The sequence below is a fragment of the Leucopleurus acutus genome, assembly GCF_964270905.1.
Source record: "Leucopleurus acutus genome assembly, chromosome: 14".
In the NCBI taxonomy this organism is placed as follows: Eukaryota; Metazoa; Chordata; class Mammalia; order Artiodactyla; family Delphinidae; genus Leucopleurus; species Leucopleurus acutus.
Window position 1 is genome coordinate 48,441,273 of NC_139156.1, and position 27,840 is coordinate 48,469,112.

General features: G+C 57.7%; 1 protein-coding gene across 11 annotated transcripts in view; it reads right to left on the reverse strand.

Annotated features, from left to right (window-relative positions):
• The window catches only part of LDB3 (LIM domain binding 3), a gene marked incomplete at both ends in the record, with an annotated part of 55,184 nt that extends 28,374 nt beyond the window's left edge, over positions 1 to 26,810 (reverse strand). For 3 of the 11 annotated variants that reach the window (XM_082853956.1, XM_082853952.1, XM_082853949.1), the window contains 7 exons: positions 4,526 to 4,562; positions 5,037 to 5,206; positions 9,795 to 9,998; positions 11,079 to 11,101; positions 16,666 to 16,741; positions 17,224 to 17,375; positions 26,703 to 26,795. In XM_082853956.1, coding sequence (XP_082710082.1) covers positions 4,526 to 4,562; positions 5,037 to 5,206; positions 9,795 to 9,998; positions 11,079 to 11,101; positions 16,666 to 16,741; positions 17,224 to 17,375; positions 26,703 to 26,795 — 755 coding nt within the window. Of the gene's footprint in view, positions 1 to 4,525; positions 4,563 to 5,036; positions 5,207 to 7,721; positions 7,737 to 9,794; positions 9,999 to 11,078; positions 11,102 to 14,911; positions 15,280 to 16,665; positions 16,742 to 17,223; positions 17,376 to 26,702 lie in introns of all 11 variants that reach the window. The other 8 variants (XM_082853954.1, XM_082853951.1, XM_082853958.1 and 5 more) reach the window with 4 other exon arrangements.
• Between the last annotated feature and the right edge of the window lie 1,030 nt (positions 26,811 to 27,840).

A 27,840-nucleotide genomic window follows, 5' to 3' on the forward strand; every position in this document is an offset into this window, starting at 1 on the left:
CCTGGCCACCTTCCCACATCTGTATTACCTGACAGACTCTCCCCTATACCTTAAGTCCTGCATATGGGTCTCTGTGTAAGAGCCTGTTTGACAAGAGGGGCCCCCTGCTAACATATTTGAAAACCACTGGTCCAAACTTGCCTAATACCAAGAAGAAGCCAAGGTCCAAACACATCACATGGATAGCCGAAAGCCACACGGAAACTCAGAGGCAGAACCACGATCTAAGTGCCAGGCATCCCCTGCTACTGCCTCTCCTAGGTTGGGGAGAAGGGGCAATGACAGCAGAAGCCCAGGCCCTGCGGCGGAGCCCACATACCCCTGCAGACAGCACCACAGGCGGCAACAATGGACCAGCCCATAGAGACCACCCAGGACACAGACGCGGCCAGTTTGCCCAGCCAGGCCCAAGACTTTTTCATCAATGCTCAGTGACAGGGTCAGGAACAGTCCTGGAGAATCGGCAAGGGTAGTGAGTCTGCGCTGCTTGGAGCGGTTGGGAAATTCACAGCTAGCCAAAGAGAGAAGCAAGAAGAGGGAGGACGAGAAGAGACGGGAAGAGATTGGAGAGCGGGTGAAAGAGAAAGGGAGGGAGGTCCCAGGACAAAAAGGAGGGCTGCTCAGGTGACACCCGGGGGTGTCCGGGTCTCTCCAGTTGTGAATTTTGAACTTGCTAGGCTGGCAGAACACCAAAGACTGAAAATCCACGAAACTCTCGCTACCAGCCCTGAGCTGCGCCAGCACCAGGAGAGTCTGCCCGTGAGCCGGGACAGAGCTGAGTGTGCACGGGGAAGAAGGAGGACACCGACATGCCCAGGGAGGCTGCAGGGGGAGGAGGGGGAAACCAGTGAGTCCTGGTGCTCTGTTAGAAGTGGGGGTGGGGTGGAGAGGAAACAGAACCTTGGACGGTGGCACGTCGGAGAAGGGACTTCAGAGGGTGTTTACATTGTTTGCAGATGCACTGTTGTACAACGCAACCCTCACCTTCAACTCCTCTGGGAACTGGTCACTAAAATCAACATTTTCCTTAATGCTTGGGGACCAGGAAGAGATGCGGAGTTCTTTACTGAGGGGAGCATTTATGTAGACACAGAGACTGAACGTGTAGACAGCGGCACCACAAGGTGGGGACCAGGAGATGCCTGAGTTACACACCGGGGCCCTCCAGGATGGTTACGCCCAAGCAGTGGGATCCAGATGCCTTGCAGATTCAAGCCCTGCCTAAGATGAAGCTAGGCTTGCCTGTATTCCCAACCCTGTCAGGGCTGCCCAACGTGGACCCAACCTTCTGAGCCATCTGGGCCCTGGAATGCCTTCCGGAAGTCAGACAGAAGCCGTGGTGACCTCTCTGAGATTAGAGGCTCAGCTTTGGATGTGGCTCTGCTACTTCAGATGAAGGCTGGGAGCCATCTTGTACCCATGTTGAACCTGGCACTAGGCTGGTGTTTAAGCCCACCTGGACAGTTTGCTGAGGTGCTGGGTCTTTCCTGGGAGGTGAGCCAAGTCTGCAGCTGATGCCTGGACTGTTCAGGGCCTCCCCTGCCTCCCTTGTAAAGATAGAGTCCCTGAAGATTAGGCCAGCAGGTGGGCACTAGAGCCTCGGAGGGAAGCTACTTGCTACCAGATACAGAGACAGCGTCACAGTGCCAGGAGCCAGGGCCGGAGAGGAGAGGAGGGGAGGTCAGGGCAGGGCTCTGAGCTGCTCTGGGACTCTGCGGGGGCAGGCCTCGGAGGTGGAGCAGTGACAGATGAGGGGCAAGTTTGCAGGGTCCTCCAACTTGCAGATTACTACTGCCCTTGAGGCCACCAGTGCCCTTCCTGGTACAGAACACCTGGCATCCCTGCCAGCTTTTCCAGGACACAGCAACAGGGAGGAAAAAGCGCCCCAGCAGATGTATAAGCCTGTATAGGCTGCCACAGTGCCCAGGTTGCTGGGCACTGCGTTTGGCAAACTCAGGCCGTGCCAGAGTGAGCTACCTGGAAGCGGGGTGCAGTGAAGCTTCTCTGGGGAGGTGCAGCCTTCGTGAGAGACCCTCAGATTCCCCACTGCGAGTCAGGCTAAACTGGGAGGGGGAAAGGCAGAGGCCGTGTCTGTCCTCAGCCAACAAGATGGATCTGGGGGTGCAGATTCCAACTTGGAGGGGGAACAGATATCAGTGTGGCTCAGATCCCCAGGGAGCAAGATCCCTAACCAGCCTGGACCCAGGGCGGGGGTAAGTGTGTTCCCTTCTGCTCAGATGGCCACTCGGATGAGTCTGTGACCCCACCCGTGACCAGTGGTCAGTTACTACTTCGGGCATTAATCACAAACAGAACTGAACCACTGGACCCACTGGACCCCCCACCTCTCACTTCTGGGCCACAGGCTGCTTGGGATTCAGGGAAATAAAAACACCTACCTTCCTCCTGTGGCCGTGGAAAGAATGGGCATTTTAGGGGAGGCCCTGAAGACAGCCTTCCAGAAATTAAAGTCAGAAAAAAAGGAGGAGGGCAGCAGGCTTAAGCCCCTCCAGTCCTGGGCAGAAGGCTTGCTGGTTGCCTCAGAGCCTACATTGCAGGGCCAGAGACCCCAGAGGGAGGGGCTGACAGTGGCACAGGGCCTTGGGGGGGCAGGGGGTGGGGGCTGCTTTCTCAGGATGGGGGCCTGAACAGAGGGAGGGAGCAGGCTAGAGTTTCTTCTTGGCACCCCCTTTCCAGCTCTCCCTCCAGCAAAACCCTGCAGGGGCTGAGGGAGAGACTCCAAGACCTGCAGCAGAGTTCTCAAGAGCCCCTGCCTTCTGCTGGGATCTGAATGGAGCTAGTGGGCAGTTAGGCCCCAGGGGGAAAGGGCCTACAGGACCAGGCCGAACAAGCCCCAAGAGATGCTTCTGAAAGGAGGGAAGGGGAAGGCCAACGCCAAGGCCTGCAGACCACCCTTGATACTGCCTTTTGTGTTCTCACTCAATAACTTCACAGAGCCTGCAAATATTCCAGGGAAAATACAAAAGACAAAGGTTCCTTGTAAGTTACCTCCACCAGTACCCTTCCACCTTCTAAACAGTGTCTGGTTACTGAGATGCGACCTTAGATTGACGGGTGGGAGAAACATAAAGTAACCAGAAGGACTGAGAGCGGGTGACGGCGGCTGGAAAAAGAGTGCAGGTCCCTGCTGGTTTCCTGATGGAAGGGACCTGGAGATTTCTAAGCGGTTTGCTGTGGGGTATGTACTGTAAAGCCCTCCATCAAATCTTCAGTAAAGACTACATCGCCCACTGGAGCATCTCTGTGAGTGGCTCCGAAGAGGAGGTGAGACAAACACAGAAATGGCGCAGGAGCAGAGGAGCACAGGATGGGGAGAGCCGACAGCTTAGTCATGCCTCCAATAGCTCCATACCACCATTTGCACTAAATCAAACACCATCGCATTTCAGGCTTTTTACAGACACACTGCAGGCACCGACAGGTTAAGAACCACCACTGGTACCGCATGCCACTATTAGCAGGCCAGGGAGAACCACACTTCAGGACCGGATGCCCCAGCCAAAGAGTGGGAGCAACTTCAGCTGGCAGAAATAGAGGTTCGAAAAGAAACTCCACATCAACTCAAGCTGACCCCAGAGTCCCACTCTCCACACAGTCCTGTGGCCACTACACACTGGTTAGCAAGAACAGAAAGCTTGGCCCAGGGTGGAAAGGCACCTCTGGGCCCCAGCCCCTCACACGGAGGCCACCACAGGATGTGCTGGCCCAAGGCAGACTCTCCCAGGAAGGACATGCAGATGACACATTTGCTTCCAGAAGTGTAAGCACAATCACACCGGGCCTCATGCCTCCCCATGGAAGGCCCTAGCGGGTTCCAATGGGTTCCAGGGCAGTGTGCTCCCATCATGCACAGGGCCATGAGCACCTGACAGGCCAAAGGTGTCAGGCCAGTGGCTGGGGCCTCAGGCCTGCCACCATCGGGGAGACCATACTCAGAGACACCTAGCCCTGCACAAGCCACTCCTTATACCCAGGGCTTTGCTTCCTTGCAGCAGCTGTGGTGCTTTGAGCAATTTGTGGAACTGATACCTCAACATGGGTCTGGAGAGTTGAGTCCAAGGGTCAGTCACCCCCGCCCAGCACGGACCTGTGCGTGCCTGCTTCCCAGTGCCTACCCTTCAGACTCACAGGGGACAGGCCCTGAGATGAGTGGGCAGGCCAGGCAGCCTGCCCGGTGCCTCACAGGGAGAGATGCCCTCATTCTCAACAGCCCAGCAAAGGCCAAAGCAACCCTGCCCGCTGCCCAGGGACAGAGCCGGGAGAGCCCAGAGTCCTCGTTCGTGCAGCCCGGGCCCAGGGGATAGAGACTCAGCTCCAGGCACCCACCTCACTGACCCAGGATGCACGCCCCAAGCCAGCATCTGCCGGAGCCCTTCAGGGGTCGGGAATTTCCAAGTGCATTAACTTGAGACGTTCCTTCCATGAGTCGTTTGACCTAGGGGCTGCCCTGGGAGGGAGGGGATTAGAGCGGGCAAGGCCACAGAGCCTGAGTCCAGGCACTTACCTTGACCTTCGCAAAGCTTCTTCATCAGGGTCTTGCACTGTGGGTAGAAGTTGCAGGTCAGGAGGAATCACAGGGAACATGAGAAAGAAAAGCTACTAGAGCTCGGTGGGCACGGGGTCCCCACCCATGATGGGACAGTTATTGCTCCCTACCTGTGACCTCTGGGCACAGGGCAGGGGGAGAAAGGGGGCACGAGACGAAGAGGCGCAGGTGGGAGGGAGTAGCCAGAGGTGTGGCCTGCAAAGTCCTCTCATCCCAATCCGGAAAGCACCACAGCCAGTCCGCTGCCCACCGCTGGAGTCCAGGAGCCGAGCAGCAGGCTGATGTCACTGTGCCTGCCCCAGGGACCCAGCAGGGGCGCAGCAGGCTGCTAACTATCTATCGAGGCCAGCTCATCTTCAAGGGTGGGGGGCTCGACTCCCCGGCTTCCGTGGGACTGTGGAGTAGGGCCCAGGACCCTCGCTGGCCCTTCATCGTCGCCCCTTCCTGCCACCCCACAGCCCTCCCTTACTATATTCTGTCCCCGTCATCTGGGCCAGGATGCGGAAGGAGCGAGACTGCAGGCTGGAGGAGCGGCGGGCCCAGTCGTCAGCCTCGTCTTCCGGCTTGTTCTGGTTCTTAATCACAGCCTGATACACGGGAGAGGTGCTGTCTACGGTGAGGTCTTTGACAGGAAGGCTCCTGAAATGCAGAGAGAGGCCATGGGCAAGGGCAGGGCTGGAACCCTGCCCCCGACCTCTGCGCCTCCCCCTGGCGCACCCCCCCATGCATGTGGGTAACCCCTACTTGTCTAGATCCACCACGCCCTTCTGAGAGCCTGCAATAAGTGCTTGACCTGGGTCCTCAGTGCTCAGGGTGGTCACAGCGAGACAGTGAATTCCGCTCACGGAGGGTCAGGAGGCTCAGACCCTCCTGCCAGTACCCCCACCCCCCAGGCTAACTCTAGACACAGGCCTGAAGACACCCGCCCCCAGGAGCTGTATCGCCTTTAAGGAAAGAAGAGGCAGAAGAGGGCTTCTGGAAGTAATTTCAACCTCCCTGAGCAGGTCCTGAGTTTGGGGCTGGGTGAGGACAGGCCATTTGGGGGACTCAGAGGCTTCCTCACGGTCAGTCCCTTGGCCTCCTCAAAGCTTGGGATCCAAAGAGGGAGCCACCAGTGTCATGACTGCCCTGGAGGAGGACTGTGGGCTCCCACTCTGCAAAGACAGGGAAGCTCGGTGAGGAGGCAGCTGGAGAAACAAGGCAATCAGGCCCCTAACGCCTGGCATCACCCACAGATAGCACAGTTTCTCGCCCGAAGGGAACTGGGCGTAGAGCTGCAGGGAGGGTCACTCGTCCTCTGCCCCAGGGCAGCACAGCTTTTTGAGGGGGACCTGGTGACCTTCCCTTAGACTCCCAAGGTCTGGCACATGGTAGGTGCTCAAAACGTAGTTGAATGAACAAATCCTAGATCAGAATCAGAAGGGACCCCAGAGCCCCTTGAGTCCAGGGTCTCTCAGCCCAGATCAGACTTCAGGGCAAGATACATTAAAAGCTTTATGCATGACCACTCATCCCAACCAGGGAGGGCTGGGTAATCTAGGCTGCCCAGCCGGCCCTCTCAGCAGTCAGGGTGGGCTCAGGAGAAGCTCACAGCAATAACAGCGTGTCTCCCCAGCCTGTGGGCCAGTGGCCCAGCCATCTCCTCTTACACATGCCAAAACTGAGGTCCAGAGAGGCTAGCCGACTAGCTCCAGGTTACGTCATGTAGGGGCCCCACTGAGTTAGAACCCAGGCTTCCCAGCTCCCAGCTCAGTGTCCTTTCCATCAGACCCTCTGCAGTGACAGGGCTCAGGAAGGCCACTTATGCCCACTGGGGACTTGCACACCCCAGATGTTCCACATCTGGAGACATGGCCCAGCGCAGACACTCCCCCTGTCCGGCATCGCCCTGCCTGCTGCTATGACTGCCTCTACCTGCCCTTGCTCCCTCGAGGGCTGGCTAGCTGGAGAGGGGACCTCCCCAGTGCCCCTGTCTTCTACCCTCTCTGCAAGGAGCTGGACAGAAGAATTGGCCTAGTCTCCCAGGATTGGTCCCCTAAGTCAGCTCAGGGTGGGCTATGAGAGCAGAGGTGGAGAAAGGTGATGGAAGGTGACTGACCAAGGTTGGGTGGAGCTACCCCTACTTTTCTCAAGGCTCTGCCCTGGCCTGGAAAGCTACAGGTCTGTCAGCCTGTGGTTGGGATCAGATAGCGAAGACCAGGGAGTGGAGGAGAAGCTGGGATCTCGCTGGAGAGGTCATTTCTGGCATAGGGAGGGGTCTTAAGGGGTCCTGAAACGGATGGAAGGCACTGGCTGCCACTTCCCTGGAACATGCCCTTGACGTGCTCCCTGTTCCTTCCACATCTCCAAGGGCTCAAGAAAGTGAACCCCAGGAGTGAGTCCCTTGGGAGTCACATTGTCGGCTTCCCTTCCCACAATGCTGTGCAAAGACCAGGGACTTGTGGTGCTGCCGCAACAGACACTGGGAACCAGACGAAGGAACTGCTGTGCCTTTTGAGAATCTGGGGCTCAGGAAGAATATATACAGAGAGGGGATAGAACAGGCCCTCCAGTTCTGGGACCCTGGGTCCGAGGCCACTCTCTGGAGCCACTCCAGCATGAACTTCTTGCCAACAAAAACACTCCATGGTCCCCGCAACATCAAGGTCACCGGTGGGCATTTACTCCACTGTACACTGCCCCCAAGTCTGACTAATCTTTCGCCTCTTATGGGTGGTCCTGGCAGGCACTGGGTCCTCCAGATCCATCTTCCATGAGGATTTGGGGAATGGCCTCCAACAGACCCCCTTAGCATCCTCTCCCTGAATAATGGCCCCATGTGGATTCTGACATTAAGATCTCCGCTGTCCCAGTGTAGACAAGAAAGGCTGGGGGGAGCCCCCGCAAAGCACAGCAAGGAGAACACGGGATCCACCCCCAGCCAGTGTGGTGTCATTACTCTGATTTCTATGTCCACAGTGACATTATTTGGGGGAAAACCCCAAAAGACAAGCACTTGCCTGTAGAGGCCGCGGGGCATGTCATTTACCTGTGAGGTGGGTGTGAGGAGGAACGTGGACAGAACCACTGTCCTCAGGCACATCCCACCAAACCCACACACCATCCCGCAACCAGACAGACGGACGACGGAACAGATACTGTGGGGTCTACTTACGCCAGTGGTGACGCCCTGCCATGCAGAGGAAAACCCAGCAGTGAGTGCATGTCCATCATGGGAGGGCGGGGGGAGGCGCATACACAAGGGAGCAGGGTTAGGATCAGAAATGAGTTATGGGGGAGTGGGGTGGATAAAGGAGGAAGAGAGAGAGAGACAAAAAGAAAACTGTCAGTGAGGAAGGAATCATGGAAATTAACAGCAGAAATGGAACACCTCATGGCAGACAAGGGCAGCTTTTACCCACTGGCACCACGACAGCATCAACCCAGCAGGGCTGAGTTAGAAGGAAGAGGAAGAATGTTGCTTCCCAGGCACGCAAGGGAGGGGAAAAGGATGGGAGGGGAGGGGAAAGGAAGGAGAAGCCTAGATTAGATTAACAGTGCATCATGTTAAAAAAAATATATCATGGGCGACCTAGAGGTAAAACCAAATGATTTGTAGCCTTTTCCCAAAAGGTGCAGAAAACATAAAGTTAGTGAACAGCAGTTCTTCCATTAACTTCCATTGTGCTTCCCTTTGGCCAACGCTACCACTTTTAAGAGCACACCAAGGACACACGTGGCAAACAAATGTTAACAGGAAATCCCCGTTAAACTCTTTGGCTTAATCGGGCAGCCCTGTCTTCCTGGGTACACATGAGCAACAGTTGTGTTTTTAAACTTGCATGGTCATATTTTCTGCTTTGAACGATGGGATTAAGTAAGTCAACCCTGCCCAGAGAATTCCGCAAAGAACTGCAGACCTGAGCCTGGCGGGTTTGACTCACGGCTCCAGGGCAAGCAACCATCCACCCCCTGGTGGCCCGAAGGAAGCACTGCGCGCCTGAGAGGGCCAGGCTCCTTTTAACCAGGAGCACCAGTAAGTCCACACCTTTGGCCTCTGGAACCTGCACTTTATAACCTGCACACTTGTCATGGCCACAAGGGTTGGGCTCTACAAAGGCCAAACGCTATAGGAGTTCTCCGGGACTTTTGAATGCCTCTATCCCTCTTACAACATCTGTTTTTCCTAGTTTCGGAAAAAAGGACAACCATCATTTTAAGATTTCTTGCTTTCAATTGCTGGAGATCCTGACTCAGGGATAAGATGTTACCACAGAGATAATCAGTTCTGAAAGTCAATACTAACAGTATTTCCAAGTAGAATACAGTAAGGGACTCTCTGCGTGTGTGTGTGTGTGTGTGTGTGTGTGTGTGTGTGTGTGTGTGTGTGTGTGTGTGTGGAAAGGAAGGAAGAGACACACAGAAACAGAAAAAGAGACAGAGAGATAGAGACAGAAAGAGAGACATACACAGTAAGAAAGAAATACAGAGAAGAAACAGAGACTAAGAAAAACAGAGACAGAAAGAAATTCTGAAAGAGGGAGAGAGGTCCACATTAATGTTTGTACTATTACCCATTTCATCCACAAATGATTTTCAGCCAACTCTTTCCCTACTCAGCCCTCAAGTTCTTCAACCATTGCTAACAAGCAAAGTCAGGAACCAAGGATGTCCTAAGTCCCACCGCCCTGAGGCTGGGCTTCCCTGGGGCAAACAGGAGGAGGCGAGTGCTGGGTGCCCCCCGGCTCTGTGGCGGGGCTGACTGTCAACAGCACTGTGGATGGCTGGTCCGGAGGCCCCTTCCCAAACAAGAAACCCACTCATGAACCTGAATTGCCCTCATCATTGGAAGAACACAGCAACTTCCCCCCAAAGAATGGCTTAGTTGTGAGAAGCTGAGGTATCCAGAATGTGACCCTGGTTAACAGGATTCCAGAAGTCTCTTTCTAAACCAGCCCCCTCATGGAGCCTGGGAAAATGCAGAGGCTGTGAAAAGCACATGCTGCATTTCTCCACCCTTCTCCTAAAGCTGACCATGAGATTGACTCTGAAGAGAGAACACCACGTTCTGGGAGGCCCGGGCGAAGGCTGGCTCTCCTGCAAGGGCTGTACCCTGGGAGGATCAAGACGATGGAGGACAGCTGGTCCCGATGCCCAAAGTCTCCGATGGCGCCCAGTGGCCCGGTGCCCTCCTCGGTGATGACGAGGCGGAGGCATCGAGCGCCAGTGGAGGAGGGGAGGCGCTTACCCACTGAAGTCACTGCCCTGGGCCTGGGCCTGCCCGGCGATGGCGTCCATGATGGCGTCCTGGGAGTACATGCTGATGGGCGTGTTGTACTGCGCGTGGATGATGGTGGCCTTGCCGCCCAGCCCCTTCACCTCGATGGGCTTGTGGGTCGACAGGGCCGAGTCCTTCAGGGCGCTGGGGTTGAAGCGTTCCTGGTAGTCGGCGCTGGGGGAGGGGAGCATGGAGCAGGGGAGCGAGGGAGGGGGGTGGAAGGAGAGAAGGGGCAACAGGTGGTGTTACACGGCTCAAGGTGAGGGCTGGTGGTGTAGGGTGTGGAGAGAGACCTCCCTAAGCCTAATCCCAGGAAGGCTACCCAACTCCCCCCGACCGACGTGGGCGGGCTGGGTCTGGTCGGGAAAATCCTCTCACCCTCCCCAGAGCCCTTTGCGGAAGGTTCTTCTTGCCCGTCTCCGCTTTCCTAGATCCCTGGAGGCCCCGGCTCAGCCTGAGCTACCGCCCAGGGTCAGCAGGGGAGGCCAGGCATTGAAAGCTCTCTCACCACACCCGCAGGGAAGCAGAAACGGAAGGGGGTGCGGAGTGGCGGTTGGGATTAGGAGACAGGAGCTGGGCCACGCGTGAGAGGCAGCGGCAGCCCAAGCGGAGTCCAGAACGTCCAAAGGCAAAAAGCAGCCCCACTGGGCACCCGCAGGGATTCTGAGCTTGGTTCCTCCACGAAGGGACTCATCCTGGATGGGCCGGGGCTCTGCTCCGCCAGACTCTTCAGTGCATGTGCTTCTTCCTCGGAGCAGGGCTTGGGTTCTCAGGCGCCCCCGCCCCCATGTCCAACTTGCTGGGTGGCCCACCAGCTTCTACCCATGGAGGCTTTTCCCTTCAACAGTTAAGCGTGCTCCCCAGGCAAAGACAAGGTCAGGTACAGCCCTTCTGAGTGGTCCGGCCGGGCTACAAATGTCTTCAGGCTCTCCCAGAACCGGCGTCAGCACGCGCTCCACCCACCGCCCACCGGAGCCAGCCTGCGGTCTAAGCAGCTGCAGCAGCTAATTGGGAACACAGTGGTCCGGGGCATCTGCCGGAGCCCCAGCGCCCCTCCCCACTGCCTCCACTCCATACTCGCAGCTCCACACACATGCAGGCTCACTCAGGGACACAAATGCACCCCCATTCACGCATGCACATACACGTACACATGCCGCTGACACAGACGCACGCTGCCCAGTCCCCCAGACACGCGGTCGCATGCTGGGATATGCAGGCAAGCACACACACGTGCTTTCCTTTGATACTAACTTGGCTGGAGAGTTGGCTACCACCTGGGGGTGGGGGAGAGAAAAAGCAAAGAAAACAGGGCTATCAGAGTGAGGGTCCTGCCAGAGGGTTTGAGCGTAGGGACCTAGGGATGGTCCTCAGACTGGCCATAGCGGAGGCAGAGGCAGCCCAGACTGGCACTGGGTGAGGAGAGTGCAGAGTGAGGAGGGGGAAGAGCTCAGAGTCCCGATCACAGCCGCTCAGTTTGGGTCAGAGATGCCAGCTGCAGCGTAGGTCCACAGTACCTGAAGCTTTGCCAGGGAGAAAGGTTTTTTTGTCCATCTTCATAGGTGCTCATTTACCATATACATGAATGTCCTACATACACCTTGTCTGTAGACCCCGGCGAGGAAGCTGGAGATGGAGACCGGACTAGTGATGGCTGCTCCAGGAACGGCCAAGGCCCCAGGTGCCTCCTGGCCGGATAGTAGCTCTGCACTTACCCTTGTTTAATGGGGGACAGCTCCAGGAGTTCTGTTCCCTGAGCAGGAGTTGCAGTGGTGCTGGGGTTTGTGTGCAGTGGGGTTTCACACAGCCCCGGGAGCATGCTCTCTTTCCCAGAGGAGGGTCAGGCAGCCCTGGACACTCCTCCTGGGGCACAGTAATAAGGGGTCTGTGCAGTTCCCAGTAACTGCCCTTAACGTCCCTGTGGATGGGCAGTGAGGCGGGATGGAGGAGTGAGGAGGCTTGGGAGAAGTGCAGGTCCTGTATTGCAGGAAAACCGCTGGACAAGGCAGTCCAGCTTGGACACTACAAGAGGGACCCCACCCTCGCTCTTATCTGAGAGCCAGCCTCCTGGAGTATCGTCTCCTTGAGGGAGGCATTGCCTGCGTTATGTTTCTTTAAATGCAAATTCCTTGCAGTGGCAGACCCTTGTCAGAAACCTGAGGGGAGAAGAGTGTGGAAAGTGGTGTCCCTTTCCCCACACCCTGCCACTTTCCCATATCTGACCACTCTGGGCTCTGGCTGGGAGAGCCTGGGCCTCAGCTGGCCTGGCCCTGGTCACCCCTTGGCCATGACCCTGGGGATCCAGACCAAAACCAGGGAGACCCCCCCATCCCCACCCCCACCAGTCCCAGGCGGCCCAACTCCATCTCAGGGCTGATAAAATTCCCTCTGTCCTCCCAGGCTCAAAATAGCTGTAAGTGGAGCTATGTTAGGAAAGGACCATCACAGATCTCCAATTCCTTCTCCATTTTTGGCCAGTGCTGACAACCGCAGGATCAGCTCTTGCCCGGACCAGCCCAGTGCCCCCTGTAGAGGGCAGTGCTGGCCTCAGGGGCTGCCTGTGCCCTTCCCTGCCTAGGTAGCCAGCTCCTTCTTTGGCATTGATTCCTGCCCCCTGCTTAGCTTCTGCCTGAGGACCCAGAGGCTGAGATGCCTGCAACAGACAGAGCTCAGAGAGGGGCAGCCAGGTCTTGGGGAGAATGAGACAAAGATGTAAGAACGCCCCGGGGGCCCTCGCACCAACTGGCCTGAGGGACACCGCCCTTCGGTACCAGCCCCAGAGAGGACAAGGATCAGGGGGTGCAGGCCCGGCTGTTCTTTTGCCCCCTCTGTTCCTCTCCACTCCTCCCAAGGGCATACGAGCTGCCAAGGGATCCCCTTGAAGCTACCCATAGAGAGAGAGTCTGGGAAGGAGCTTCCTTTTGCAGCCAGACAGGACAGAGTTCAAATCCTGACCCTACCTCTTCCTAGAGCTGTGACTCTGGACAAGTTACCCACCTGTCTTAGCCTCAGTCCCCTCCTTCATAATACCGAGAGGGTGGTGCCCTCCACAGACTGAACAGAATCCTGAGTGTAAAGCCCTCAGCGTGGGTTAAGTGTGTGATGAACACACACAGGGAGTAGCATTTGCCAACCCTGTCTCCTGTGAGGCGGCGGCCTCAGCCCTCGGCTAGCCCAGGCCAGAGGCTCTGCCCTTCCTGCTGGGACCGCAGCATCAGCCTTCACTCTGAATGAAGAACGCACCATATTCCCTCCCTAGCCCGTCTTCCCTTTGAAGAAACTGTTGGACCCTGCTGCTCTGAGTGTCAAGTAATAATCTAACACTCGTCAGGTTCTGAGCAGCCCTTGTGCCAGTGGGAGGGCTTGTCGGGAGTCGGGAGAAACAGGGGTGGGACAGGCAGGTAGGTCCCTGGCTCCATGCAGGGAGAAGTCAGACTGACCTGAGTGCCAGTCCTATCTACCACTCGTTAACTGTGTGACCTTGGGCAAATTACTTGCTCTCTCTGGGTTTCTATTTCCCAGCTATAAAATGAGGGAATGATGCCTCCCCCCCGAAGTTGCTGAGAGAGTTGTGTTAGATAAAGCATATGGATTGTTAACTAGCCCCCAGCCTCGACTGAGGCCTCCGTGAGGGAAGACCTTACCCTCACTGCAGGTGGGCCCCATGGAAGTCCAGGTCCACCAGAGCATGACCTCCCTGCTGGGGGCCGGCCCAAAGAGAACCAGGAAGAGCTATCAGCCCATCCAAGGCAGGAGAAAGAGTCCATTTCTACTCTGTCTTTCCCCGAGCTTTCTGGCAGAAGCCCCTTGCTGGAAAAAGCCTGGGGGTAGAAAGCTTTGCCATCTTGGGCCAGGGAAGCCAGGGTCCAAGTGCTCACACCGTAGAGCGCCCAGCTTCACTCGGGATCCCAGAAAGAGCTATGGGATCTGGGGGAGCTGGGGATCCCCAGGGGAGCAGTGAAAGGGCAGAGCACAGATACCATGTGCGGCTAGGTCAAAGGAAGGGTGTGGGCTTGGATCACACCGACCTGGACTGCAATGCTGACTCATCTGTGCACCTGTTGTGTGAGTCCAGGCAGTGATGGCAGGTAGCACGTAGTGAGTGTGCCAGGACAGAGCCCAGCACTATGCACGTGTTATCTCCTTCAATCCTCCCCATAGTCCTGAGATACGGACAGTCTCACGGAAGAGCCCTGAACCCCTAGCCGCTGGGCCATATGCCTTGACTCAGCCTGCTTCGCCTCCAGCCCAGAGACGATTATACCAACTGCATGGGGCTATGGAAGAAGTTACAATGAGATAACAGACCTTCAGGACTTGGAAGCTAATATGTGCTCTGCTGGGAGCCTCCCTCCCCTCAGCCCCTCCACAAGGCCCACCCCAGCTCTGGCTCTAGTTCTTTTAACTCCTGTGCTCCAAGAGTACCATGAACTAGACCTCGGGGAGCAGGGGGTGGCCTGCTGTTCTCCTGCAGGGCCCCTTTCTCCTCAGGGTCCTGCTCCCTTGCTTCCCCACCCTAGCCAGGGTCAGTCCTGCCAACCCACTCCCCTCACCCTATTGCCCAGTCTCTCTGTACCCAGCTCAGGTGCTCCCTCCTCCAGGCAGCCTTCCCAGACCACTGCCAGACCTAGAGAACTTGCTCTCCCACCTCTCAGGACTCCCAAAGGGGTGGCAACCAGCCTGTCCCTTTGCCCCAGAGCTCCTGGAGTTATTAGGCTTTGTCCTGTCTTGGTGGGTGACCTGATGTGAAAGTTTTAGGAGTCAGAGTCTCTTGTATTCAGGCCCAGCTTGGCCACTTAGTAGCTGGACAGCTGGACCTCGACTTAACCTTCTCTGAGCCTCAGTTTCCCTCTCTGCAAAATCCGACACATCGCCCCAGGTTGTGTAAAGCAATGATGGGCCCGGCTCATGGCAAATGTCAATAGGATGATTGATTTCACTGCTCTTAGCCTGCACTGCCTCATGGGCTTGGGGCTGGCCAGAATGAGGCCAGTTCCTCGCTCTGACTACCTGACCAGGCCTCTACGAGCACTGAAGACCCAGATGGCCCCTGACCACCAGTGGAGAGCTGTGAGCCCATTACCTACCCTCCTAGGAGTCCAGCACCTGAGGCCTTCCCTCGGAGGCTCATCTGATACAGCTGAGCCATCTCCCTCAGGGTCTCTGCCGAGTACAGGCCAACGGGGTTGTTATACTGCCTTGGCTGGCTCGAACCCCGCGGGGCTTTCGGGCTTAGAGAGTCGAGGGCCCCCTCCAGGTTGACCTTGGCCCCCGGGCTGCCCCATGGAGGGCCAGCGTCAGAGGCCTCCGTGTGTGAGGAGAAGACGGAGGTCTGAGAGAAGGAGGAGCTAAGGGTCTGCCCGAGCTCCAGGTTGCCTGGGGTGCCCGGGATGGCCCTCGCCTCGGGGTTGGGGCTGGGTGCTGCCAAGCTGCTGTTCGTGTCCAGAGCAGGGTCCTGGCCCGGGGCAGCACCATGCAGGGGAGAGAGAAGAGAGGAGTTAGAGGCCACGCCCATCCCAGCGCTTCTGCGTGAACCTGAAACAGAGGGGTTAGTGCGAGCGCCTAGCAGCCCACCACCCTGGAGCCTGCAGCCCACTGCACCGAGGTCAGGGTAGGGGGATAGAAAGGACACCTGGAAGAGAAGGGTTTTGTCAGAAAGAGCGGGGTGAAGCTCCTGGCCCTGAAGCTGTCATCCACTTGGACAAAATGCAAAGCCCCACACAGAAAGCTAGGCCAAGCCAGCCTGCCGGCAGGGCTGGAAGAAAGGGGGTGTGGTCTCAGGGAATTGTGGGGAGACCCCTCCATCCTACACCTGTTCCCCCTTCCCCTGAATGGGGGCACCTGGTGAGCACAGCCCTGCCTCCTGCTCTGCTGACCCCACACTGCAATGTCCCACATGGCCGGTGAGAGGGGGCCTTCTGGGCTGGTGGTGAACAGGCAGAGTAGAGGTGCAGAGGAGAAACTGAGGAAGGAGGGGGGCTGACATTTGCTTCCCTCAGTCTGCCTCTGCAGCTTCTCCCCAACAGCCCTCTGCCCATTTCCTCAATCTGTCACCCCCCCCCAGACCCCCCGTCATCTCCTTCTTGTCCCCTCTCCCCACACTGGCCATCACCCACTCTGCCCCACTGGACAGGCAGGGTCAGTATGAGGTCCTGCAAGGAGGGGTGGAGAGTGGTGGGAGTGTGTAGTCCTGTAGGAGCGGTGGGGTAGGCCTCCCATGCTCCGGGTCCCTCAGGGTTGAGCTGCTTAGAGGGAGCTGGGAAGGGGCCTGGTGCCTGCTGGCTGCACCAGCACTTCTGAGTGTGATATAGGAGCGTGCAACTGGGAGGAGAAAGGGAAACAGGAGGGAGAGAGCCTGTGACACAGGAGAAACCCTGAGGGCCAGCAGGCCCCCCATGCCTGGGAGCTCCTCCTGGGGTGACCAGCTCAAACTGGGGCCTCGGCTTTCATGCCACGGTCACCCCCCTCCCCAGTGCCCTCAGGAGGATGAGGGTCAGAGCCTTCTGGACACCTGTCCCTACTTGGCTGGGAGAATGGTCCCTTTCCTGAAAACACCGCTGCCTGAGTGGATTTCCTGTCAGCCCGCCCACGAGGCCCAGGGTGTTGGCTAGGCACCCAGGCGGGCACCCCTACATGCAGCATTTTACGGGGCGTGAATGCTTCTCCCCAGGGGGTCTGTGCCACCTCCCCGGCATCAGCCGAGGCAGGGCGGGGCTGGGGCCGGGCTGATCCCCCCACCTTGCCAGAGTCAGGCCAGCCGAGGGTCAGGCAGGCAGACCGGGGGCTGCACTCCGGGAACCACGGCCCAGAGTGGAGCCTGCCACCCACAGTCAGCACCTACCTTTTGGTGGGGGATCACAGGCAGAGGGGACTGGATCGGGGGTGCTGCCGTGGAGATGAGAATGGGACGCTTTGACCTGGAAAAACCAGAAATGAAGACAGTTGCCATTGGGTCCAGGAGCTCCTGCCTGAGAAGGACTGGAGAGGGGAGAACATCCGGAACCCAGGGAGCCAGGGCAGAGGACCTGGGTGTCCCCTGGGCCTGACCAGCATGGAGAAGTCATGGCTCTGGGGTACTTTGCAGCCACGGGCCTCTGCTAGGTCTCAGGGAGGCTGCCTGTGCACAGAGGAAGCAGGGAAGACCCTGGCTTCCAGGCCCGGCTGCCCACATACCAGCAGCACCGTTATCCACCCTCTCTGAGGCTCATCTGTAAAGTGAGGCACAGACATGGCAGGTGCTTGATGACTTGGGCCTGTCCTTCTTCTGGTCCAGAGGCTGTCCTCACTTCCCTGTGCGGTCCGGTAGCACAAGGCTGGGTCCATGCTGGACAGCTCCTCTCCCAGGCCCTTGGTGCCCACACCCAACCTCTGCCCCCTGCTCTGGAGAGCTCCCACCTACTTCTGCAGCGTGAGACTCAGGTTGTAGCTGGCAGACTTGATCTTGTTCTGGGCCTCCAGGTGGGTCATGGTATCTGTGTTGACGCCGTCAATGGCCACCACAAGGTCACCCGGGCTGAGCTGGGACTGGGCGGCCTTGCTGCCGGGTGTGATCTGAGAGGGTAGCAGATGGGAGGTGAACGTAAGAAGGGTGACCTGAGGATGGGCCTGTCCTCAGGGAAGAATCACCAGGGGTCATCCAGTAGAGGCTTGCCATTTTATCTTTCATTCACTATGACCACCAAACCTGCTTCCTTTTCCTGGCGCAGAGCTACCACATTTCCTGGTGCTTTGTATCTGAGCGCAGCCATGAGATTAGCTCTGAACTCAATGCACACCACTTCCAGGCCTGCCCCTAGCAACCATCTGCACTCTCTCTGCTTGTCAGCTGACTGGATGCAGAGGACCCAGAGGAGGACAGCCAAGCCACTGTCTGCAAGGGACCTGGATCATGGAGTCACTGCTTGGAGGGGAGATGACTAAGGAGCACTGAATTGGATGTTGCATGAATGAGAAATAAACTTCCACTGTGCTAAGAGAACTGGGGGTGGTTTGTTACACCAATTAGCCTACTATAACATCTGCACCTTGAAAACCCATGGCACACTTTCCAGGCTCCAGAAGAGTTCAGCAGCTGCTAAGACTCAGCACCACCATAGAGATGCTGCCAGGCCAGTAGGCCGGCCAAACGTACCCTCACAAAAGCATCCTAGTGTAAGTGTGTCGTACTCTACTGTGGCAGGTGTGCAGAGAGGGCTGGCAGGGCTGTCGGGCCTGCTTGCGGGAGCAAGGTCAGCTGGGACATGGAGCTCAGTGCTTTGTGGTTGGCTTCATATTTCCCAAAGGGGAGGTGCAGATGTGGAGGCCAGTTCCCAAATCTTGCACTCTAGTGACATTACAGAATGCTAGAGTCTGGGGGCCCTACCCCCAGTGTGATCACATAGAATGTCATGGATATGCCACCCTACCAACCCCCCATGCAATGTCCGGAAGACCGCACTCCCAGTGACCACACTCCCAGTGACATGCACAATGCCAAATTCTGCATGTCCAGCCCCCAGTAATAGCACCCTGAATGCCATGGTGGCCTCCTATGCAGTGACATCCCATGAAATGCAAAATTCTGGAAGGCCCAGTGACATCATCTAAAATAGCTTGCGGGCTGGCCCCTAGTGACATCACATGGAGTGTGGTGAGCTTCACCCCTAAAGGCGTCTCATGGGATGTCATGGAGACTTTGGCTGCACCCCCTCCTGACATCACACAGAATGATTTTATAACCTGACCCCCATGACATAATGTGGAAGCGCGCTGTGACATCACATGGGGTGCCGGGCAGGGCTTGCCTCCAGTGACATCATAGGAAAGAGGAGCCCCTGGGAGTCACCCCCCACCGAGCTGTGCCTAGAGGGTGTCCCTTGGCTTTTCCTCCCCAACATGCCCACCAGCCAGTCCTCCTGGCTTCTCTGGGCACATCCCAGTCACCTTCCTGGCTATACCCCAAGGACAAGGCTGGCTCCTAATGCTGGCAGAGGCCATTTTCTGGCCCAGGCTTGGGGACCATCCTAGAAGGAGCCCAAAGAGGTCCTGGGGACAGTCCCATACCCTGGGTGCCAGGCCTCAGTGGGCCTCTGGCCAGATTCTGGGCTCTCAGACATGGATGGAAACTTCCTGCCAGGCCCCTCAGAGGGAACTCTCATCGTAACCAGAGCCCTGCAGTCACCAGCCTCCAGCCCATTCCCAGACAGGCTCTACAGGGTGGGCCAGGAACCATGTGTGTTAACCCAGTGATTATAGCAAGACCAGGAGAACTCTTGCCAGTTGCCGTTGACCCGCCAATTTCAGACCCAGGAACTGTGGTACCTTCTTAAACACTGGCCACCTTGTGCCCTGAGCAGCCTCCCCACCACCCCTGGAATCTGCTGGGATGAGGCCAGGACAATAGAGAAACAAATGCCTTGATTGTCAGGAAGCCACATTGTCCGGTTTGCCAAGTCCCGCCTACTCTCCAGGCTCCCGTAGGGGCATCTTGGAAGCGCTCGGGCCATCTCAAAACACATGTCGCCTTTATCCCCAAATCAATGGCCGTACAGAGCCTCTACTAGTGACAGGAGCGTGTTGTTTCCTTTGATTTAAGCGGTTAAGCAAAGGGTAAAAAACGACAACAAAGAAAAGCAAAACACTTTCTAGGCTGAGAGGGGACTCCAGAGGGCAAACTGAGTTGCCCAGCCAGGCCTGTCCTGCAAGAAAATCACCTTTCCCTACACCTTCTAGCTTCATGTTCAGGCCTCTGCTCTTCCGGGTATTTTATTATAGACACCTTCAAACACAGTAAGGCAGAACTAATTCTATGGGGAGCACCCGAATACCCAGCACCGAGGTTCTACTGTAGCATTTCACTCAACCTGCTGGTCAAGTGTCCATCCCTCTCTCCATCCATCAGTCCATATTATGCTTGAAGCATTTCAGAGAAAGTAGCAGACGCCAGGATGCTCCCATTCAGGGTGAATTGCGCCATGCCTCTGCTGTCTTAGTGGACTGCCCACAGGGCTTCCCCACAGCAGGACACCCCCATGCCAGGGCTCCCCGACCCAGGGCTCCCCCAGATGCTTCTAAGCATCCAGAGAAGGGGGCCATCAGCCTGCAGCAGGGACCTCCCAGGCAGGACAGCCACAGACCCCAGACAGAGGGGAGGGCCTCATGCCTGCAGAGGTGACCAGAGCTGTGTCCAGGAGATCATGGGTTAAGTGTGAACAAGGACACCAGAATGACATCTAAGAGAGGCTGGGGCCAGACCAGCTAGGGCAGACCACGGGGCCATCTGGAATGCCCTCCCTTCCAGGCTGCCTTGAGGACTTATTTCTCCCTCAGGCGTGGGTTAGCTAACATCATACCTTCCCACAGGGCTCCCACCTTCCCCTTGCCTGGCCCTGGCTGGCTCCCCTTCACCCTCAGGTATAGACTGAGCTGATCCTTTGCCCAGGGAAGAGCCCAGGCTCCCCCAGGCTTGGTCAACAGCCAAACCCCCTGAGGAATTTGCCACCAGGCTGGCTCCAGCCTGCCCCTGGCGCCTCTCCTTGCACCTGTGTGTGCTCGTCAGGGCTCAGCTGGCCTGACCTTCGGCTGCCCTGAGCGGGGTTCAAGACCCCTCGGGCTGGTGGGGTGGAGGATGCTATAATCCTCTTGTAGAGAGGTGCTCTGCTAGTTCTGCCCGGGTCTCCCTAGAGAAGGAGGCAGGGACTCTAAGGAAGTTGCCCCTCAGCTCTGGCCAAGGGCCGTCAGATCCCTCCTCGCTCTGCAGGAGCAGCCTGCGTGGCAGAAGGGTGTGGCCACCCTTGAACACTTGCCCAGAGCCCAGGGCTTGTGAAGAGTGCGCTCCAGGTGTGAGGTACCCATGTACCTCTTGTCTGACTCCCTAGCCCCCTCCCTCTGCTTTCCTTGTCCCAGAAAAGACCCAAAGCTCCTAAATCCTTGGAGGATTTCTTTTTCTTTTTTAAAAGTCTTTCTAGCCCCTCTGTAGCATTTGAAAAATTCTTTGTAATGATTGTTTCATTCCCATTTCACTTTTCACCTTTTCTAGTCACCAGCCACCTCTCCACAGGGAACCCAGCCATGGGCAGAGCTCCAGGACCGAGGTCCTGTCTCGGAAGCCCCTAAGGCAGGCTCTAGGTGTTTGGGGGCCAAGATTGCCACCTAGCCCACCCTCCTTGCTGGGCCATGGTTTCGGGCACCCCAGAGGGGGCACAGGGATAGCCGGTGCCAGGGAGCAGCTGTGGCCCCCGTGACCTTCGGGTGCCTTGGGGGGAAGCAGTAGAGCAAAGACCATGGACTGTAGTCTGAGCCAGACCTGAGGTTGCAGTGCCAGCCTCCAGGACCTCTGCGTAAAGACAGCCATGATGCCTTTCTCCCGGGATTGTGGAGAGGATTTCATCACTAAATAGGGCATTATGCAAAGACAGTGCAGAGCTGAGACAATTTCAGGGAAGCTCGCAACCGAGGAGGTGCCAGTGCTGTCCCTGACCCCTTCCCCTGGGTGGTGCCAGGGGTTGGAGTCTGGGAGGCTGCAGCCCCTGCCTCCAGAGGACACGAGATCGGGGGCTGGCAGCGGGTGGTGTGCGAAGGGCCAGCCCTGACCGATCAGTCCTGAGCCAGCGTCCTGTCCCTAGAGGGGCCTGCGCATCAGCTGGAGGGGAGAGAAGTTCTGTCCAGGGTCCCAGGGAAGCAAGGCACCGGCTGGGGCTCAGGCACACCCATGCCCTTGGCTCCCATTTCCCCGGCTCCCTGGCAGCAGAGGGGGCCACTGGGCTCCGCAGAAGGTCCCGGCCATCACTCCTAGTGCTTAAAGGCAGACAGGTCCCTGACTTCCTTTCCCTCTAGACCTGCCAGTGTAGGTGCGGCAAGGGATGGGAGCCAAGGGCAGGCAGTGGGTGCTGTGGACTGTGCAGCTTCCAGCATCTCCTCCTGACCTTCCCAGGCTGACATCCCAGGGGATTTCCAGGGAGTCCTAAGTGCATTTTACATTGTGTGATTAAATTACTGTCATGCCATGCTCTGTTCCCTTCCCATCTGGCCTCCCCTGGGGCCTTGCTCCGTCCCTTGCCCTCTCACTGGAAGCTTCTGTCTTCCCATGGCCCCTCTCTCCAACCCCACCCTGGTTGATAAGAAAGCCAGAGTCTTATCTGTGCTCAAAAAGCCTCTCCTTACACAGAGGACTTTTAGGGCGGTGAAAATACTCTCTGTGATACTATAATGGTGGATGCATGTCATAATACATTGGTTCAAAACCATAGAACGTACACACCAAGCATGAACGCTAATGTAAGCTATGGGCTCTGGGTAGTAATGGTGCGCCAGTGTAGTTTCATCAGTTATAACAAATGTACACTCTGGAGGGGGACGTTGGTAATGCGGGAGGCTGTGCATGCATGGGGGCAGAGGGGTTATGAGAAATCCCTTTATCTTCCTCTCAACAGTTGCAGTGAACCTAAAACTGCTCTCAAAAAGTTATCTTGGGAAAAAAAGCCTTAGCTGCTCCAGCTGGCTCCTGCCATGTTTCTCTCCCTTTCTTCACCACCAGGCATTTCCAAGAAGTGACCAGCAGGTCTGGCCTCTACAGTCTCCCATCCCTCTCACATCAGCCATCTGACTTTGGCCCCCACCACTCCACACATACCAATGACTTCCCTGTGCCAAAGCCAGGGGTCACTGGCCCCCTCTCTAGCTGACCACACCCTTCCCTGGCCTTCTGAGTCTCTTTCTTCTCCTCTTGTCCCCCAGTTCTAGGTCCTGGATGGCAAAGTCTGCTTCATGCCACTTAGAATGGTTCCTGGGAAGAGGTGGATCCTGGCTTCAAAGGGGTGGAGAAGCTGTGTTTGGGAATGTAAGGGCCCTGGGTGGGGGCCTTTCAATCATGGCTAGCCCCTGGACAAGAGGGAGATTCAGGGAACTGGGGAGATATCTCCCAGGCAGGACAGCTGCCCCAGCAGGCCCAGCAGACATCAACCAGGAAGCCCTGCCCTCCTCGCACTTGCTGCCGTCTCACAACGTCTTCAGCCCGAGGAGCCCCCCAGGGGCCTGCCAGTGAAGTTGCTCTTGTCCTATGTCCCGGCCCAGGACCTCAGAAGGCCCTCTCCCCAGGACCCAGCCAGCCTCATGCCCACTCACTTCAGGGACCTCCCGGGGTCAGGAACAGCTCTGTGCACCAGGGAGAAGCAGCATGCTAGGAGAGGGCCTGGCCTGGGAACCTCTAAGGATGTATTCCCCAGCGGTGGGCCACTGTCTGGTTATCTTCCCCATTCGTTCATTTGGGAGCCAGCCCCGCAGCAGCCCTCCAGAGGCTTGCCTGACCTTCAGCATGGCTATAAACAGCACTTGCTGTCAGCACTGCTAGGCGCTGCCCGAGAAACAGCACCATGGCCTCAAAATTCCAGGAATCACCAGTGCAGCTGCCCCAGAAAAATCTCAGCCTGTCCCCCTTCCCCTCTCGGGGACCCTCTGTCCTCTGTGTCGCCACCATAGCCAGGAGAGTCTGACAAATACTGGAACCGAGAACAGCAAAGGGGCAGAGGTGAGCCTGCTGGGCCTGTGGGTAAGGCCGTAAGGAGCGGAGGCCTTGGAGCAGAAAGGCAGGACTCCCCGGGCCCAGGCTCAGTTCCACCACTCCCCCATCCTCACAAGCAGCCCATGTGGAAAATAGGTGTATTTTCATGAGTGCACATTAGAAAGAACTCTCACGTGTACTTTTACCGACGTACCATCCCCATTTTACAGATGAGAAAACTGAGGCTGAGCAGGTGAACTGACTTTTCTAAGGTGACACAGCTGTGAGTACCAGAGCCAAACAAAAGCAGACGTCGCTGCCATAAAATCAAGGGCTGCAACTCGTGAGCCAAGAGGCAAGGCCCCAGACCGTGGCCCTGGCCTCAGGCCTAGCTGCCCCAACAGGGGTGGGGGCGAGGCCTTTGGAACTGTTCCCTCTTGGCTGCTCCCACCCCTTCCCCACTTCCTGGAGGACTGGCTGGGATTGGGGGAGGGTGGGGGTGGGAGGGCAGCTCATGTTGCAGGCCCAGCCACACCTGTCCAAGATAAATAAAGGCATTTCCCCTCCACCCTCCGAGTCTCCCTCCTGAACTCATTTCTCTGTGGGTCCTCAGGCTGAGACCCACCGAAGGGAGGACTTGAGGGGCTGTTACTGCCCCAAGGTTGATTCTGTGGGGCTGGTGGGCAGGGTGGGGTGGGTACAGGGGCTACCACCCAGGCTGCACGTGGCCAGCCTTCTTACAGGAGGAGCTGCAGCACACAGGGGACGGCCCCACGCAGTGCTTTTCTACTAGCCCCTAGCCAGAGGGTGAGGAAGCAGGCATGGGGTTACCAAGGTCACAGGAGCGCATGAGCAAGTTGGAGCCTCAGTTTGCCCGGCTCTGAAGTGAGATGCCAATCCCAGACCTGCCTGCCTGACCACCTGCCTCAGGGTTACAGTGCGTGTGCCCAGGGGTGCCGGCCCCTGCTGAGAATGAGCCGGCCCCACCTTTGCGAGTCCCCCCACCACAATACGTCACTACTGCCCCGTCGCAAAGACTCAGGCCAGGACATCTACTGGCCCTCTGTGGGAAGCAGATCAGGGCCGCAGTGGAAATAGGATTCTTCCAGAGAGCTCTGGCCTTGCATCCCCTTAGGGGAGAAGTTCCTCGTGCCGAAGGACCTGGAGCGCCCCAGCAGGAAATACCACAGCCCTGTTGGGAGGGCAGGGCTTGTGCCCCGAGGCCTGCCTGGCCAGCAACGCTGAGCCAGGGGCGCCCGAGCCCAGGGCATCAGCAGCACACCCGAGGACTTATCAAGAAGCTCCGAGCCCTGGGAAGGCCCCAGCGCCCAGTGCAGCTGGTTCCATGGCCTCAGTGATTTGGGGGCACGCCTCTGAAGGGAACTGAGAGACCCATCCCCTGATGCCCTGCCTGAGCCGCGGGTTCTATTTTTAAAACTCCCCCCTAGTCGTTGGCTCTAGTACATCCCAATACACCCCCTGCCTACAGTGAGGACATTCTTCCTGCTGTCTGTCTAGCTTAAGGCCTCTGTGCTGCAATTTAAGCCCTGGGCCGGCTGGGGCCAGGTGGCGCATAGACCCCGGATGAGGTCATCGGCTATCCTGGGTGCCACTGAGCCAGGAGGCTAATTTCCACCAGGTGGAGGCCTTGAGGATAGTGGGGCTGGGGGAGATCTAGGCTCAGTCCCAGGCGTGGGAAGCTGGTGGACCCATGAGAGTGACGGTGGAGGGTCCTGCCTTGTACAGGGAGGAGACCTGTAACCAGGGGTGTGGGGAGCTGTGCAGGGTCCTGGGGGCAGAGGGGGTGTGTCTGCTGGGGCTCAAATGCCCCTGTGTCACCATATCATCAGACTGAGTGTGTAAGTCTCTGGGTGCCCTTCTAATATGGGACCCTGGGGTCTCCAGGGCAGTGGGTCTGGAGACTCAGGCTGGAATAAGCCAGACCTCCCGCAGGATGGCGGCCAGCACCCCAGAGGAGTTGTGAGGCTGTCGTGAGGCTCCCATAACACCCCTGAGTGGAGCTTTCCATCTTAGGGTCCCCCCAGGTGTCCACATTTGGTTGCATAGCCAGGACTGTGCCTCCAGTGGGGACATTGGCTCCTTGCCCCCTCTGCCAAGCACCTTTCAGGCCTTCCCTGGCTGCCCACCTCAGTGCCTCCCCACCACCCTCCCCGTCCCACCCTCAGGCCCAAGGCAAGTCTCCATGCCCTGGAGAAGAAACTGTCTCCCTGTCTCCAGGTGAGCAGTGACCCAGACACCCCTGCCCGTCCATCACCCTCCAGTGACAGCCTGGGGCCTCAGCCTGCCCCCTTGTGCCCACGCCAGCACTGCTGGGGCTCAGTCTCAGCAGACCCCCCCAGGCAGGGGCTGTGATTGCCCTGGCACCTTTCACAGTCCACCCTGAGCCTTGGGCCTTCAGCGCCCCTCTGCTGGACTTCCCTTTACTTGATAAGTGTTGCCTGAGCACCTACTATGTCCTAGGTCCTGGTCTAGGTGCCAGGGACACAGCAGTGTTTAAAACAAAGTCCCTTCTCACAGACCGCTTCCTCTCAAGCAGATCTAGCTTCTTGCTTCTCTGTACTTCAGTGTCTCCAGCTGGGCAATAGAGTTACTCAGACAATCTCCAAAGATCTGTGACCTTCCCCTCAGGCAGTGCCATTCCCTGATCACAGACACTGCAGAACACACAGGCCATTTCCCCAGGTGAGCATGGTGAACCAGACTTGAGACGGGCGGGCAGAGCAGCTGTAGGTGAATGGCTAGGACCTCCAGCAGGCGAGGAAGGCCCAGCTCCGCGAAGCCAGCCAGTGTGAGGTCCCACAGCAGCCCCAGGAAGGCAGGGGTAGAAGGCGACTGTTATCTCAGGTCTGGGATGGAGTGGATGCAGGAGACCGGTTACCAGCCCAGCCCAGCTCTGAGCCCTGATAGCAGGGCAGCCGAGGTCAGCAGTCTGTACATCTAACCAACTGCCCGCCTGTCACCTGACCTCTCCATGCTAGGAGTGCTCTTTCCCCAAAGCAGCTGCCCTCTTCCAGGCTTGGGGGGTACCCTGAGCCCACCCTCCCGGAGAAAGGCTTAGGAAGGCCCTGTACTTTCTGTCCACCTGCCTGCCTGGCCTGCAAACTTGGCATTTCTTTCTCTGCTCAAAACACCAGCCGCTTGCCCATGTTTCATACTCATAATAGGCCAGCCAACGAGGGTGGGCAACAGCTGTGGCCAAGACCAGGGGCCTGCGGCTGGCAGTATCCAGTTGGGTCCAGTCCCACCCCCAGACCAGGAAAGCGTGCTCCGCTTTCCAAGAGCCTCAGGGAGGACAGACAGATGGAGGGATGGACGCACACACCCTCCTTTGAGCATGCCCCGTCCCTGTGGGTTCTAGGCTGTGGGCCGTGCACACTCACCCGGGATATGGTGAGTGGCATGTTGAAGTCCTTGCCCCCCTGCAGACGGAAGCCCCAGGGCCCAGGCCCGGTCAGGGTCACGCTGTAAGACATGCCGGTGCTGACAGCGGCGGCCTCTGCAGATGAAGGGAGAAGAGTAGAGTGAGAGGACCCTCACGCACCCTGCCTCCCCAGCCCGTACCTCGGCCCCTGCCCCCGACCCCCCAGCCTTGCCTGCTCCGTCCCTTTCTGCCTGGCCGGGCTGTGTGCAGCTCCTGAGAGGCTCCTAAGAATAGCTGGGAACGAATGCCATCGACACTGATATCTGCCCTCTGCTGCTCCCATAAATGGACTGTAACCCTACACTGTGCCCGCCCGCCCTCGGCCTCCCAGCGGGTCCACTGTGACTCACAAGGCTAATATAGCCCCTGGGGAGGGGTGTCCGGCACCCAGCACCCCCCAGGGGGCAGAAGAGGGGCCTGGCCAGGGTAGTGATAATGCTTTGCCCCCCTGCTCTCCTCTCCTTGCTCCCTCCACCCTCTGGAGAGCCCAGACTGCCCAGCTGCCCTCTCTGCCTGGCTGTACCCACCCCCTTGCCCAGAAGACCGTGGCTGAGCTCCCTTGGCCAGGGGCTTTGTGACTTGGGTCTTTGCTGCCCTGTGTTCTCTGGTGAGGACCCTGAAGTTGCCTCTTATCCTCGTGGTGGCCCAAGATAAGGGACAACATCAGGGCCCAGAGTTGTCCAGCCATAAAAACAATCATCATAATAGCAGCAGCTCTGGGCGTGGCCAAGCTCAGCTCTGGACCCTCCACGCCATTATCTCCTCAGATCCTGAGAGGCTGCCACTTGTCCCGCTCAGAGAGGTTAAGTAACTTCCCCAAGGTCACACAGGTAGTAGACCCAAGCCATACTGGAGTCTGAGCTCATTCCTATGGGGACTCGTGCCAGATAACGGGCTGCCGGTGGTGGCAGGCACCTCCTGATATCCAAAGCTGGCAGTGGGGGCCCCCTGCTTACACCCTCAGCGCAGGGTCTGAAAGCAGGTCTGGGGCAGGCCCCCACCCTCCAGACCCTCTGGGGCCCAGCAGTTATTCCTGGCTCTCCTGTCTCATTTGTGCTCTGAAAACTTGACAGCAGCATGGAAAGCTCCAGCTGCCA